General features: G+C 36.1%; 1 protein-coding gene across 1 annotated transcript; it reads left to right on the top strand.

Moving 5' to 3' along the window:
• The first annotated feature begins 12,477 nt into the window (after window positions 1-12,477).
• Window positions 12,478-15,996, top strand: LOC121320034 (40S ribosomal protein S16). The gene is made up of 6 exons (XM_041258154.1): window positions 12,478-12,531; window positions 12,620-12,671; window positions 13,428-13,529; window positions 13,942-14,038; window positions 15,312-15,359; window positions 15,802-15,996. Exons 2-6 carry the CDS (start codon window positions 12,624-12,626, stop codon window positions 15,945-15,947), a joined length of 441 nt encoding a protein of 146 aa, XP_041114088.1. The 5' UTR covers window positions 12,478-12,531; window positions 12,620-12,623; the 3' UTR covers window positions 15,948-15,996.
• Window positions 15,997-16,969: the final 973 nt, after the last annotated feature.

Genomic DNA, 16,969 nt, shown 5'->3' with positions numbered 1-16,969 from the left:
CAGCTTAAGTAAACACTATCTTGGTACATATTGAACTCTTGTTAAACAATTAATTTTATTATTAATGGTGTTTTGAATTTATTTTGTATTAAATCTTGCCATCTGAGCTGAATCGAACATATTCTCTCAGTATATTTACCTGGGTAAAGATTACACAAGACTGAAACAGGAACGAAACTGAAGGTTTCCCCTATAGGCATTTACAAAGAAAGAAAGAACTGGGAGATGGAGCCTGTATAGAAAATCAGAGACATCCTCCCCTGCAATAGAGGCGGTCCTACAGAACATACTGTACCCATGCCACACTCATTACAGCTTATCCAATCGCAATGACCCTTGGTATTAACTTTATTTAGCGTACATTATTGAGAGTCTCAGTTTCTGGATATACAGGGCGATTAGAAAGTAAGTTTATCTTGAGAACACATACAACATACTGTAAAACATGATGCAAACACCTCATTTGTGTAATGAAAGGCTTGAAGGCTGCTCCCTCAGTTGCCATGATACCCCCGAGCAAAGTTTCTACTTCACTGTCTCCTGCTGTTAATAGACTAACATGGCTACACGGTATGCTGCTGCAGCTTGTTGCTGCTGCTCAGTGGAGTGTCACATGATGATGCAGAAGGTAAGTGTAAAATGGCTGGGATGAAGCTGCAGAAACAAAGTGCTCCTGGTTCCTATCATTTCATACAACCCTGGAAAGATATTTATGGTGAAGGTGATTTTGTACAAATCAGCAGAATGGGAGAGACCAGTTTTAAAAAACAAATGTCCCTGTAAGACGAAAGAACCTGAGATGATGAAGCAATTACTGAAGTAATAAACATGCTGTTAGACAGCTACTTTCTGCTCATGGATTCAGGTTTACTTGTACAAGAGAAAAGTGGGTGTCACCCAAACCTGAAATGAGAAAACTGTAAATGATTATGATATGTAAAGTATGTTATTATTATTTATTTTAAATGTCTGTGTCCGCTATCAACAACACCCCCCCCCCCCCCCCCCCCCCCCCCCAAAAAAAAATGCACAGCAGCCTTTTTTGCGTGTTAATCCAGTGGCAGGTTCAAGACTAAACTAGCAAAATAATTGTGTGTTACATGTTTTGATTGAATCCACCTAATACTGCTTTTTTGAGCTATTTACCCTAGACTTATATACAGGTCTGCAGTTGTCTCTTCAAATAAGGAGGCCCAAAGTGTCACTGTTGGGCTTCAGCCAACACAATACAGTATAAATCAAGTAGGTAAGTCAAGCACTGAAAGAACCATCCATCATCATTGGTATGTTGTTCCTATGATAAGGAGGATAGATACAGTAGAATGCCTAAGGTACTTGACTTCTTATGCAATGCTTGGTTATCCAACAACAAATTGTTGAAACAAACAGTTCCTAGTTGGTCATGCATGCCAGAATCCCTAGTACTTTTAAACACAGGAAGCGTAGCGTAGTGATCAATAGTCAAAGAGCCTCTTCTGGGTTCTCAGCAGCCTTTTAAAGTGGAATCTTGATTATCTGGAGTCATCCATACAGCCACTTAGGTGAAACTTTACTTAATGTATCCTCTATAAGTGGTTAAACATATATAACACATGCATGTAATAACATCAAATATATATATTATAACTTCAGTTAATAATGGAACTAAATCAAAAGTATGCATCCTCTTTAGTATACAAAATGTACACAAAAGACAGTCGTCTATTTATAAGAGTAAAAACTAAATAAAAAATAAGTCCTATTTTAGTTTAACAAATGCAGTAGTGCACTTATTTAATAGTTTTGTATATATGGCATTGAGATGAGGCAAGCGGTCCCCTGTCTCATATTACAGTGGCACCGATTTCCAAGCGGTAAGTCTGTGCTGCAGGAAATGTAGAAGTTTGCTGCTCCCCAATGTGTTCTGTAATTGCTGTAATTATTACTGTCTGTTTAGTTTTCAGGCTAGTCAGTGCAGTACGTGGATACTGTTGGAAAGAAATCCCTGTGCATACGTCAGTTGGAGGTGGTTAAGAAAATTACCCCCAGTTGATAAGTGAAGGGACTGCTCTGAAATATATGCAGGACTGGAACACTCACTCAGGTTTTAGGTTTGTGTTGTTAGTTGTTTCAATAGTGACAGAAGTGCTTCTAGATGGGTTGATAAAATTGTGTTAGAATAATTGGTAAGTTCTGTTGCTATAGAGCTATGTGGTTCTGAATCTGAAACAGAAAGGTACTTTACCTCGCGACCTGATTATAGATGTTTCCATTTACTTCCTGGAAACTACAATTTGGACCTTTAGCAAAGAAAGTGTTAAAGTACAAGGAAGCAGATGTTTAAACTTTAATTTCCATCATTGTGCTGTATTAGAAAAATCTTACTTATTGTGAAAAAGCAAGGAATCTGAAATATTCAGTTCAATAAAGGAGAGGCCAGTGGTAATGTTTATAATTAAAAAAATGTATTTCAGTTTAACTGCTCACTGATCTTACTGCAGTGTTTGTGCTCTACAGTGCCATTATTGGTACAGTGGTCATGTGTTAAATTACTGTAAGGTTTATGTTTTATGCTTTTCCATCCTTCCAGGTAATAAATAAACAGAAGATAATTATTGTGCTTAATATACATGTTCAGTAAATGTAACATAGATAAACAAAAAGCATTGTAAAGAATTGACTTGATTCCCACAAACATCAAGTTATTACTCAATTGTATCTTTATTCTACAGATATTGCACAGTTTATTATGAGCTGTTAAGTGCATGAACAAAACACATTGTTAACTGGGCAGTGAATCTAATGTAGGAAGATGTTGAGGACAAACTGGTGTCCTCTTCTGATCTGTCACACAGTAATTTGCTGGCTGTCAAATACCCATAAATCACAAGAGGAAGGAGCATTCAAGTCATAAGGGTTTGAGCAACAAACAAACCTGTCATGTAATAAAGCTGGCATGTAAGAACTGTAATTAACTGTGTGGATACCACTTTTTGTAAAAGGCTCGATTTACGATCTGTGACACGGCTAGTTAGATAACTGTTCCCATCAAAATGCACAATCTGTGGGATGTGAATTTCTGACAAACAATCCAGTGATTTGACGTAATTAATTAATGACATAGCGTTGTTTCTTGTCATACAGTTTTCTAAAACATCCTTATCGTCAACCTCTCCACACACTGCTCCAGACTGCCAATATCAAACTCACCAGTGAGTCCCATGAGGAGAAAACTAGGCTGCTGCATGTAAAGTGTTGTGCGTGATTTTACTGACCTCTTACCTTTTCATGATGTCTGTATTTATTCTGAGTAGTTTGTATTGAAATCAGCTGTACACTTAAAGGCAGAAAGCTATAAATGAAGAGCAACTCTTGGGCTCAAGTCAAAGCACCTTATTTCAAAAAGCAAGCACATATAACACTAAAGTATTGCAATAAAAATCACCAAGAATGCTTGCAAACATCAAATACAGGCAACATGAATTTATAATAAACTTGAAAATGTAATTTATTATACAACTTAGCAGAGGAAATGTTCTGTCCATTTTTTATATGGCACAAGTTTTCCTCAATCAGGCTTCCAATATTTTGCTGTTTTTAAAAATCAAAACGGTTTCATTGTCTTAAAGGGCTGATTGCCCTGATTTCACTTTTCTGTACGCTTTTGCTCATAATAGTGTGCGATTAAAAGAGCTGGACAATCTAATTCATGCCTGCCTTCTTTAAAAGCTGTGAGTGGTGAACTAATAGACTTCAGACAGGGATTATTGACAAAGGAAACACAGGAGGCCCCCTACAGGTCTTCAGTTTTTTCTAATTGCATAAAACCATTACTTTTATGGCTCCTGTTTGACTGGTTGCTAAGTCGCAACTAGAAACATATCTACAGTGATGTACCATGTCAAATTAGGTGACGTCTGACCTCTGACTCATTCATACCACTTGGATCTAAAAAGCCTTCTACAGAGTTCAACAAATATTGTCTTAAACCCACGAAACACAGGTCTGTCTGTCCAGTAAAGTTAAAGGTCAACAACATTATGACCTGAGCTTGCGGTTTAGTGACAGAAACCTTTAGAAAATCCTTACACTTCCCTTCTTTACATTGAAAAGGGTCCAGTTAGAGCAGGCAATGCAATGTGCTGGCTGTTCTTCTGCTACAGTACCCTTCTGGCCTATGAAATGCCAAGGCAGGGATCCTTATTGTTATTACATTCTGTGTTGAGGTGCATTGACTTTGATTTACTGCATATACCTATGTAATGTGCAGTAGGCTAGATGAGTCCAAATGTCTTTGTATTAAGTGCATCACCATCTAGTGCACAGCAGTGTTTTCCCAGTTAAATTTGACCCAAAGTGGCAGATCACTTGATGAGGCTGGCTCTTACTTCTATAACGAATCTTCTAGTCTGTGTCACTTACAGTGTATATTAGACTAGAAATGAAAAGCGTGAACTGAGATGAAAGCAGCCTTACACAGACGTTTAATACAAACAAAAAAAAAAAGTTTTTAAGTTACTGTAATAAGAACTACACACCAATTGCCTTTTTTGATTGTTATTGACATTTCTTATATGGTAAATTGAGGGAATTAAAAAAAAAATATCTAAAGAACTCCTTAATAATACAGTTTCCTTGATGGTATTGTAAAACTGGTACTACATGCAGCTAATTACTGTCTTGCCTGTGATCAATATCTAGCTAAATGTACAGAAAATAATTAGTGTACACTACTTTGAAGCCAAACAAGCTACCTCATTATATACCATGTCTGCTTGTAAAGAACTTTAGATTTACTGTCACTACCAGGAGATTAAAACTCCCACACATTCTTACACTGGATGCAGATGCTTTTAAAATGCAAAGAGATGCATGTAAGCTAAAACAGCTAAATTAAAGGAAAGGCTCACTCTCAGCTAATGGTAAATATTGAGCCCCATTCAGTCCCACAAAGCTTCAGCATCATATATGAACACATTTGCAAACAGGTTTGTGCTTCCACTCTGTGAAGATGCTCTGAACGTCAATGGTTCTGTAGTCATTATTAACACACTTTGGTAGAGGGTTGTGTAGTGTATTTATTAATAACCAGGCATATTCCTAATCAATTGTATGATCTTAAGCCCTATATTTTTCGGGCGTATTATCAATTTCCTCTAATTTCTCCTATTGACCTTAGTGTCAGCTTATTGCCATGAAATCCTGTGTTAATTACGCGCCCAAGCATGGCAAGACCTAAATAAAAAGCAAATCTGAAGTACCAACAAAAATACGTTTAAAATAGTACAGGAGCCAATTCTGGTCAAGTGCCATGATGTGGGATTGTAAAGCTATTGGGACAGTACTACTCTCATGGTAACGTTACTGTACAGAGAAGAAGTGGCTGTCACTGGTGATGAGAGCTCAGAGTTCCAGGTGATGCCTCTCCAGTGCAGTGTTTCAGTATAAACACCCAGGCATTTCACAGTCATATATGGTAAGATTTTCAATGAAGATCCAGGTTTTTCTTCCATAAACTTCATCATAGTCACGAACTCCAGCTTTCTCTTAACAGGCAGATTCCCTCTACGATGAACACACTTTCATGGAACATTACTCAACTGTTTAGTAAAAAAAGCCTTTAATCAGATTAGCATAAAGCAAACAAGATATATTGCAGCAGACACACGTTCAGTGCACCACTAAGACCTCTCTGAAATACCATACCCAAAGCAGTCATGCAGAGCATTCTCATGTGGAACGTTGCAATGTCTGGAAAATGTAAAACTATCATGACAATTCCAGTGTGAACAGAGAGGCCTTTGGAGTAACACAGAGAGGAAAAACAAATGAATGTGCACCTCACCTTGGAAAGTGTCCAGAACCTTTTCATGTTAAACATTTGGAGAGAAATGTCAAAAAGCCCCCTCCCCCATTCTTTGCAGTACGTGGGTTTATGCACTGGCTTTTTAAAGGTGGCTCTGCTAGTAAAAGCAGTGCTGTGTAGAGTGCAATGTGGGTCATGTAAGCATGGTTGGAATCCTGTAATCACCAAGTTTCCAATCTTGGCTGGGGGCCCAAAGCAAGTGCTGCATTGCTCTTTGGGAGAATAATCAGCTGCTGACAGTTCAAGTGATTGCACTTCAGCGAACTCTACTGGCACAGATGAGCCCAGGCAGACACAAGCCAGGCTGATCCTTGCCCCCAGTGCCTCCAGATTACCTGATGTCTTCCCTACAGAATCGTCTTTGTTAGTTTCTGGGCTTTGCACGTTGTATCGCCTAAGTCATCTGTAAACCTTTGTTCTTCAAAATGGGCTTCAAAAAGAAATCCTTAACAAGTAGTCCTGCTACCTTCATACTGTACATGTAACCCTCCCAACAATGTTCTAAACAATATTTAGATATAAACAACATTTAGCCTGAATACATTACTCCTGTGTAGTGTGTGATACTCTTGAATAAATACAAAAAAAAAAAAAAACCTTAATTTGGCTGTTAGCATAGGAACCTTTGTCCCTGCACGATTTCACAGATCTGCTCCATCTATTAACATGGTAAATACTAATTAGTAAAAATACTAGCCAAACGTATAGGGGAGAAAAGTCAAAATGTCGGCAACAGAATACACACAATGAAATAAAATAAGCACCCATCTCTGCTACAGTTCTGACAAAACAATAACAGAGATGCACTTTCATTAGGAGTCTATTATAAACACATTCAGCTATACAGTGGATTTGTAAATGTCAGGAAAAAGCTATTTGGATAAGTCATGTTCTGGCATAGAGATTCCAAAGATGCTATCTAGCTATATTTGCCTTTCCAAGCCACAAGATCTGCTCCTACATGGGAATAAGAATGCCCACGGCTTAGTTCAATTGTCTTTATTTCTTTATGACGCTAATAACTATCTTGGGGTAACACAAACATATACCCTTTGTTTTCATTACCCAAACCAGCACACTTTTACTTTCCTTATTGAGTATATACTGCAGAAGATTCAGCTTAAGTATGTCAAGCACTGCTAAGACAATATATAGCTTATTTCCACAGCTGAGGACATCAATTGCGTAAGTGTTTATAACAATAGTTCACATGCAGCTCCAACAGTAATATGACAGAACCAGTAAAGTATTGTTTGTTTTGGATCTTTGGTTTAGCATTGTAAAAGCATAACAAAGTGCAGTGAAACTATAAAAGGAACATTCTAGTAAGCCATGTAAAAATACTGTACAGTTTTAACATTAACGTCTTGCTAGTACCGCTGACAGTGTCTCCCATGACATGCTTTGTTGCTGCATCTTCTGAACCATGATGTTTTAAGAAACTTTGTGGGCTTGGAACAGACCTCAGCTTCCTCTGTGCTGACGTACATTTGCTGGTGTCAGTGATGTTTAGCTTGGTTCATGCTGTGGTGTAAAGGCACGTTTCGGGTTAAAAAACTGCCATATGAGAATAAAGCAGGATAATAAGTTGACATTACTGTATCTAAAAGTACACAAAAGCAAACAGTGCCTTAGTAAGACCACTGTATATATTTGCACAGTAATTTTGGCATTTTACATTTTACTGTTCTTTACTACAGTACATTTTTCTGTGCTTTTACCATGTCAAAGGCCCTCCAAAACCAAGAGCATTGTTAAGGGCTGGTATTTCTAGTAAGCGTTAGCAACGCCCTGCTGAAAAACACAATCAGCTTGTCTACAGTACCAGTTGCAAACACTATGAATCGCTTTATAATTGTTAGCAGTATGTGATGCTCTTATTGTAGACTGTACTAGGGGATTTTTTTGTACTTTAAAAGCAAAACCTCTGATTTTATTTCCTATAAAAAAAATAAAATAAAAAAAAAAAAAAGTTGACAACAGCATTCTAAATGTTGTGTGGGTCTAGGTAGCCTCAACACTCCTGTACATTTGTATACAGTAGATATGCCAACACGTACATGTTTCATATGGTGATAAAACCTGAACAACAATTTCGATTAATAGTGTGCTTTATAACCAATCTTGCATGTAACCAGGTTATAAATAATCTGAACCAGAAAAAATACATTTAAAACCACTTATTTTATCACATGTCTTGACTGGGTGTCCAAAATGATAAGACCATAGAGAGTGTTAGCAGAAGGAGAATCAGCAGAAGGAAATTGTGTTAATACAAATTTTGAGTAAAAGAAACACAATGAATACTCTACACCTAAAATGACCGGAAAACATTACTGTCATCTCAGCCTTTGCTTTTAAAATGGCTTTATCAAACAATTCCACCAGAGGTTTAGTCAGATAAACAACATTCAGTTACAAAGGTGCAATGGAAGTTTCAAATCAGATTTAAAAAAAAAAAAAAGCATTTCTAAGTCATTTATTATTATTATTATTATTATTATTATTATTATTATTATTATTATTATTATTATTATTATTATTATTAATAATAATAATAATAATAATAATAATAGCAAACTTATATATTATATTTATGTCTTTGACTTGAGAATTATCCACCAGACCATTCAACAACCTGCATGCTATAAAAGCTGAATCGACAGCCTGCTTTGGAGACATTATGGACTGTATGTTTCAGATCCGTGTCATCCCTTAGCATGTTTCTAACGCTAATCAACGTGCACTCAGAACAGAGATCAAATCAATTGATGTTGCACAATACAGTGTTGAATGTTAAATGTTGTAATACCAATACCCAATGAAGCCAGCTATTATATTATATATGTTTAGATAACAAGACGTCACAAGCCAGACGGAGTCTCTAGTGTGGCGTATACAAGGAACCATCATGGTCCTGTTGAAATCATTAGGAGGCAGATACAAAGCACAATGACATATTGCATATGAACCAGGCTGACTAGATTAGAAATGAAATGAAGGTATTAAATGGCAGTGTATTGATGAATAACTGTTGAGCAGGAGAATGACTAATAAGAGAATGTGCAGTATGCAGGACCAGGATTGGTATAATCTATGGGAACAAAGGAAGTAAAACTACCCTTATGAAATCATATTCTAGAGGATTTCAATGGAGAATTGGCCCTATGGAGCAACTCTAGAGAATCTCTGTAGAATTCTATAGAGAACAATTCTCTATCAAGAGCTGGTTCTATGGAGCAGCTCTGTGTGATTCTATAGAATTCTATAGAGAAGAACTCTATATAGTTTATATGGAGAATTAGTTCTATAGATAATCTATATAGAATTCTATAGAAAAAAAATATCCATATAGAGTTGGCTCTATGGAACATATCCATAGGATTCTGTAGAAAAAATAGTTTCTATGGACAATTAGCTCTATGGAGCAGCTCAATAGGTTTCTAGACTCCATAGATAGCTTAGTGACACCTTGTTTCATGTTCAGGGTGTCAATACCACAACTGTACATTTATATATGTGTGCTCAAACTTGAGATTGAAACTTCTGAAGAGACTGATAAAGGATCAGTCTCAGTCTAAAAGACATGATGCAGTACCCAGCTCAGGGTGAAAGGGGTTTTTCACTCTTATGCACATTAAAATGTAGTAACATGACAATGTATGACACAGTAATGAAGTGAATGATGTAATAGTGGCAGTGATAACTCCAGAAAGTCTTTTTAGAAAGCAAAGAATACATGATGTATTGTAGTTCATATTTAGAGGATGCCATTGGAGCCGGGGTGCACAACTCTAGCCCTCGAGAACCATTCCAGTCCATGTTTTCATTCCAAGCAGGTTCTAAAAGAGTTAATTGAACCTGTTATGTTAAGAGACAATTAACCAATTTAGGAATATAAAGACCAGGACTGGAATGGATCTTGAGGGCCAGAGCTGTGCACCCCTGCACTTGAGGATTTGCTTTATGTAATTTGTGTTGTTATGGAACGATTGACAAACTACTATTTGCAACACCAGAAGATAATGATCTACCCCTATGACTAAAAAAATTCTTAATTTGAAAAAAAAAAAAAAAAAAAAAATCAATTTAAACAGAAATAATATCCACAATGCACAGTGGTAATACTACTGATTCAATAAGGGGACAAAAATATAATTTTTTTTTCCCGTAAATTGTATTTATTATTATTAGTTACAATACAAATATTTTAATTTGAAAATCATTAGATACAAAAAGTAAAATAAATCAATACTTAAAAAACATTATTTCATCTCCATGTAAGCAGATAGTCCAGCAATTATGTAATTAAAATGTGCACTTATAGTAACAACAATAACAGTGAACAGACTCTAGGTCACATGTAAAAAAAAATAAAAAAATAAACTGGACACACCTTTTACAGTTAATGATACAGAATCTTTTGGAAGGCCTCTATAAATAGTAAAACCAGAGAAACTGATAATTTTGTAGTGGTCTCTTAATTTTTTCCAGAGCTGTGTGTGTATAAATATATATATATATATATATATATATATATATATATATATATATATATATATATATATATATATTATATATATATATATTTTAGAACATGTGACAGTTAAATGTATAGATATGCATTGGCTCCATTCAGTATAGAAGACATGTTTTATTCTATTTACTTATTATACCTTCAGTGGTATTTCGGGGTAAAGCAGGTGTTTGGTGCTTTGTTATATTTGATGTGCTGCCCAAAACAGAATGTTCTTCATTCGTGGCATTGTTTCACCTCTCCAGAACGCCTTTCTCAAGGAGAACACCACTCATGGTTGTAACCCACAGGTAATTGTTAAAATTAGCAAGAAATTATGAAATTTACAATAAATTACACTAGAAGAGAATTCACTAAAAAATTAATTAACCTTGAACTGAGAAGAAAGTAAGCTAAGACTCACTTAATGACACCATTGGATTTCATGTCAGTGTAAATATAAATATTTATAAAATATCATTAAAACAGATCACTGCTAAAATCACTCTTTAAATGCTTCTTTCCAGACTAGACTAATCACAAAAACATACAATTGTACAAGTATTAAAAAAATAAATAAAATACTATGCTGTTTAAATAAAATAATTCTACCTGAGGTGGCTAAAAGTTGGTCAGTTAATGTTTTTTTTTTTTTTTTTTTTTTTTAACTTCTGTATTTGAAACTTGATCGTCTGTACTTTGATCACAAGCACACTTTTGCTTTGGTTGAGCAGTGATTCATCTACACTGTATTCATCGTCACTACTTTTCACCTCTGATTTGTCAGTGTCAGATAATGAATACATATCACTTAAAACGTCCAGGTTTTGTATCTCTTCCTCTTTCTAAATGTTAAAATAAAAACATCATAAATTGTGTTATTTTAAGTCCTGTCACCCAAATAGCAAATATTTTTAAACTGGATTAGGTGTCATATTTTACAGTTATGAGTAATATTCTGAGTGATTAACAAGTAAGATATTGCCATACTGTAGTGAACTACCAAGTTTCCCAGCAGCTATACAAATAGGCAGTACTTTATACTGGGTCTAATAAACACTTTGTTAAACTATAGTCTATAAGAAGCCAGGAGACAACAGGTATGCAGAACAAAACGCATTCATTCTAACCGAGGGAAAATCTAAATGCATTGAAAACAGTCAGTGCAGTCAGTGTGTATATATACTGTGACGTCTGTAACTTTTTGTTTGTATATATTATTGCTATTACTGCCCTACAATGACTACGCTATCACATACATGCCAAGAGAACCTTATGAACTGTGTATTCAGGTGTAAAGCATGGTATCAATTTGAATTCGACTAACAGCTTACATTTTACAATTAGAAACAATTTGGAAATCAAATCAAGATTGTGATTTGGCAAAATAAATAAATAAATAAATAAATGACAATCTCTTTCACGTTCTAGTGTTCTGTCGCCATCTTGTGGCAGATATTGAAAATACACTTTATTAAAGTTCCAAGACTACAACAGTAAATAATAATAATAATAATAATAATAATAATAATAATAATAATAAAATATAAACAACTAGTTTTTGTTTCGCAAAACCACCAGCGTTTGGATTAGTGGTCAAAACCTATTTTATGAGAAAGTCTAAACTCCTCGTGTTCCATAAAAAAAGCATAACGAAATTTTTTTCTATATTAACTATATAACACGCTGTGTTTGTTTTCTTTTTAAACAGCTGAAGGACTTTTGCCCGAAACGTCCTGAAAATAAAATATTTTTTAATCTTTTAAACTTTTTGTGTACATTTTTTAAAAACCTTTTCTTCATATATATATATATATATATATATATATATATATATATATATATATATATATATATATATATATATTAATAAACATCATACATTGCTTTTTATTCTTTTTGTCCTACATCTAAAACCATATAAAATGTCACGACGCCGGGACTAGTCACCCTATGCATAGGATCTGTACAGAGACGCCATTGCATCAGGCCATTGAAACTGTGTGTAGCTCCAAGGCAACCAGGTGACACGTAAATCCTGTCAAACTGTCGTACGGATCACCCCGCCACCCCAGTGCCGTAAACGTCTTTTCCGGTGTGGTTCTGCAGCCCCTGATAGCCTGAGTGGGAAACCCGCTCGGTCTTTCCTGCCGCTTCCGAGCAGAGCTGGGTAAGTGCAGCGGGAGCTCTGGGGAGGGGAGCGTGATTATTCAGTTAAATACAACTACAAAATAACAGAGTGGCCTTTTATTTTACAGGAACATGCCGACCAAAGGTCCTCTGCAGTCAGTCCAGGTTTTTGGACGTAAAGTGAGTAAAAGTAGTTTATTTCAGTCCACGTGTATACAGAACTGCTTGCTCGGATATTAACACACTGACTGATCGCGATGCAAACCAGTTGACTATTTAAATATCTCAGATGTAATACAATGTGGTTTTACTTTGTCTTCGGTGGTGTTTGCGTTATGATTTTTCTTTTGCTTGTTGTGTTTAGCGTGTAATGGCTTTTAAAAATGACGAATGTATGTGGGGATGTGCATTTTGAGCCCACTGCGGCCTTGTTAGTTGAGCTCGCGTGGTGGCCGAGGAGGCCCGTTATAATGATTTAGAAATTCAAATTAAGATGGTTCTGGTTTTAAAAACAGAAACGGCAGCTTGCCTTTCTGACAAGTGTTTGTGACCTGGAATTACAGTTGGTTGTCTGTACCAAGAAATCGCAAGAGTATTTGTGTGTGCTAAATCTTCTATACGTACCGTTCTAGATGGTGTCTTTTAAAAATACTTTTATATTCAGTATACCAGATACTATGTTGAACACTTGCTCCTTAATTTGAGCTAAGTAATTATACAAACTAAAAACACCATTTTCGGGTCCCAACTTTAAGCAGCTATGATGCTTGTGATGTGGTTTTGTATAATTTGTAGGGGAAACGCTGCATTGTCTTCCTGTAGGAGTAAACACAAGCAGGATCAACGTGAAACGCTTGCTGCCAGTACTAGGCATCGAACATGGCATTGATTCTCTGAATTCAGTCATGATAAAAATCGAAATGTTGTTCCTTCCAGAAAACAGCCACAGCTGTTGCTCACTGTAAAAGAGGCAATGGTCTTATCAAGGTGAATGGGAGGCCCTTGGAGATGATTGAGCCTAGAACTCTGCAGTACAAGGTAAGTGACAGGATTACTTTACTGTAAATATTCAATGATTAGTCTGTTGTAATCAAACAATTTCAAATATTCGTGAAATGTAAAAATTGCTTTTTTTATTTCAATTGTTTACTTAAATTGTGAAATAAAGGACTTTTATATATTGTATCTGTAGTCATAAGTATTTGACTGTTGTGAAGTGTGGTAGCAGTTGAGTCATTATACAGCACAGCACAGTATTTTTTTTTTTTTTACCTAATGCAATAAAAATCATACTTCATGGTAGTTTGTGTCCAGTGATCACTTCTGACATACACAGTACATTTTATAATGGTAAAACAAGCAAGGCTGTAGGATTAATCAAGTATTAAGTGATGCAGTCACTTCATGAAAGTACTGTAAGTATCTTGATGTCTTTTTTTTCTCTCTTTAGCTGTTGGAACCTGTGCTTCTCCTGGGCAAGGAACGATTTGCTGGCGTTGACATCAGAGTCCGTGTGAAGGGTGGTGGACATGTAGCACAGGTTTATGGTGAGGAAATTACTTTTGAAGCGTTCTATTTTTATCCTAACAAGTATGTCTAATAGCCATCCTTTGACTTTGAATTGAACTTCCACTGGGAAAAATCAGAAATGTGCTTGTGTCCTCGTGGTATTTAACACCCAACACTTTTTTTCCCAGCTTGTTGCTGTGTCTTGTTGGGTTTTGTGCATGATCTGGTTTTTTCAATTTGTTATTGGAACTTTACCACCCAAGTTTGGCAAAAACACCACTGTATTGTTTGTAGTGGTTAGTGCACTACTATTAGCATGTTTAAGGGTAATTGTGCCTAGCGTAACTTGGGCATTGAAACATCAAACTAATTGTATCTCTGATTAGGGATGCAGCGTTTTTTTTCCAAAACCGACATTTGCGTAAAACTCCAAACTGAACGATACTGACAAGAGAAAACCGAACTAAAACCACATAAAAGGTGTTGGTTGTTTCACCAATAAGCTCATCACACATCGTGCTGCATACTATAGACAGTTCATATTAACATCCCTTAATTAATCTGGTTACATAAATCAAGTTATGACATGACTTACTAAATTGATTCTGACAGCCCTAAGTGGGGATAACTGCAGCTTCATACTTGGTCTGGGTGGTCAGATGTCTAGGGCTGTTCATATGCCAACACTAACCTATCCTAATTTAAACCTTTTGTTAGTTATCCTAAAGTGAAAAGCTAAAGCTAGACATCTCACAGCCCAAACTGGGCGACGCTGCAAAACTAAATGGATGTTCTCTCATTCCCTTGGCTGCACAAATGGTTAGTCATTTTGGCTTTATGGAAAGCTTATTGGATGTCAAACAGTTAAAAGAGGATGAAAGAAAAACAAACCGATTTTTTTTTTTAACCGACTTGCATCCCAACCTCAGATGAACCCTTTGCGCTGTTTATTTTACATGCGCTGTTTACATTTTTTCAGAGAAAAACAGGTTTAAAAGGCATCGCAAAAGGACACTCGGTACTGCATCTCTAGCCAAGCCCCACTCCTTGTTCGCTGTATTTTTCTTACATACGTCTTCATAGTTGTGCATACTGATAAATCCTCAGCTATCTTTTGTTTGTGTCTGTGTTATCTCTGTGGTGCAGGGGCTATGTGTTGCTTTCCCCCCGCAAAGGGTTAAGTGTTAAATTGCCAGACTGACACCAAAAAAGTAGGGTATTTCTGTCTTTATGGCATGCACTTTGATTTAGAAATAGGTCAGCTTGTCAAACTGCTTTTGTGATTTTGATTTCATTATTTTTCTTCTACAGCTATCCGCCAGGCTATTTCCAAATCACTGGTTGCTTACTACCAGAAATGTAAGTTCATATTCAAAATTTTTGGCTGTTCACATACTACACTTTTCTGGGTGTTCAGAAAGTAGTTATTCCTTTATATGCAAAACAGATGCATTCAGTTTTACACAAGGTGAGTTATTATGCAATCTTAATGACCTACAGTACAAGGGTTGTATTGATATGTGGGTTTGATATGTGGGCTAGCGTTCATCAAATGCATCCACCAGTGTGATTTTCTGCAGTGGCCCTGATAGACTGATCTCTTAATCAACATGGTGTTTAAGTGCTGTGCCGCTGTCATTCAGTCCATTTTGTAACAGGTTAGGGAAACTGCTTCTTCCCTTTGTTACTTTCTACCAGTATAGTGTGCTGCCGCCAGTAGGTGTTGGTGGTTGCAATCTGCAGCCACTAAATTATCTTGAGCCTCTACCTAGTGCCTAACCTGCTGTTCTGTTTTTTTCAGATGTGGATGAGGCCTCCAAGAAGGAGATCAAGGACATCCTGATCCAGTACGATAGGACCCTTCTCGTTGCTGATCCCCGTCGCTGTGAGAGCAAGAAGTTCGGTGGACCTGGAGCACGTGCTCGTTACCAGAAGTCCTACCGTTAAATTTATTCTGTACATTTTCATACAATAATAAATCTGGACAAAAGTTCAACCCACACTGTCTTGTCTTTTTATTTAAGTATTTAAATGTAATCCACACGTGTGTCTTAAAAGATTTGGGTCTAAATGTGAGTTCTGATTTAGCCGTTATGGTGAACCGACACAAATGGAGGTGTTATATTGATTTAGTTTGAACTATCAACTCCTGGGCTAACTATTTAAAGGCTTTTCTTTTCGCAAGACCTTCATTAGCACCAAGATTCATTCTTATCGCAATCTGTCAAACTACCTGCACGAGAACTACAAAAGCACTAAAGGTTAGGGGTCAGATCCATTTAAATTTACACCTTGTCCCGAGTTGCTAAAAAGTAGTGAGGTGTTCATTGGCGCTTCCCAATGCACCTAATAGTTTTTGAGGGTCACCCATTCGGTACTGATTAGGAGAGAAGAATCCAAGCTCGTGTAGCTGGTTTCACATAACCCAATTGGCATGGATTTTGGCATACCAAATTTTTACAGAAGTAGCCCCAAGATTAGTGCAAATAGGTTGTAGTAATTACTGTTTATGAATACAAGAATTACAGCTACATATAATACAATTAAAGTTTTATCTTGGTGATTTTATAATTGTATGTAATATTTCCAACCTAAATGTTGCATCCTGTGAATACATTTGTAAATATTTTCATGTATGTAGTTGGAGGTTCAGTAGACTGGGCAATTTATTTTCAAAGTGGATTATGAGTTCTATAATCTAATGCCCTTGTTTGTTTTTTTAATTTTATTTTGTTTTTATCTCCAAATTGTCTTAAGTAGTACCTGGACCGGAAATTGTACATATGTATCTGCAGTAATGCTACATGTTTTACACTAGATGGCAGTCTTAAAAAGATTAACAAATCTGGAATGACATCCATTGGAATCTGTTTGTATTTTTCATCTATTATATTCTTTCTAAAGTGTTGGCTGTTGGTAGCTATGATCCTGTTATCTGTTTGATGAATTTAAATGCTGATCTAAACGTT

The sequence above is a fragment of the Polyodon spathula genome, chromosome 8, assembly GCF_017654505.1.
Source record: "Polyodon spathula isolate WHYD16114869_AA chromosome 8, ASM1765450v1, whole genome shotgun sequence".
NCBI lineage: Eukaryota > Metazoa > Chordata > Actinopteri > Acipenseriformes > Polyodontidae > Polyodon > Polyodon spathula.
This window is presented reverse-complemented; position numbering and strand designations above follow the sequence as displayed.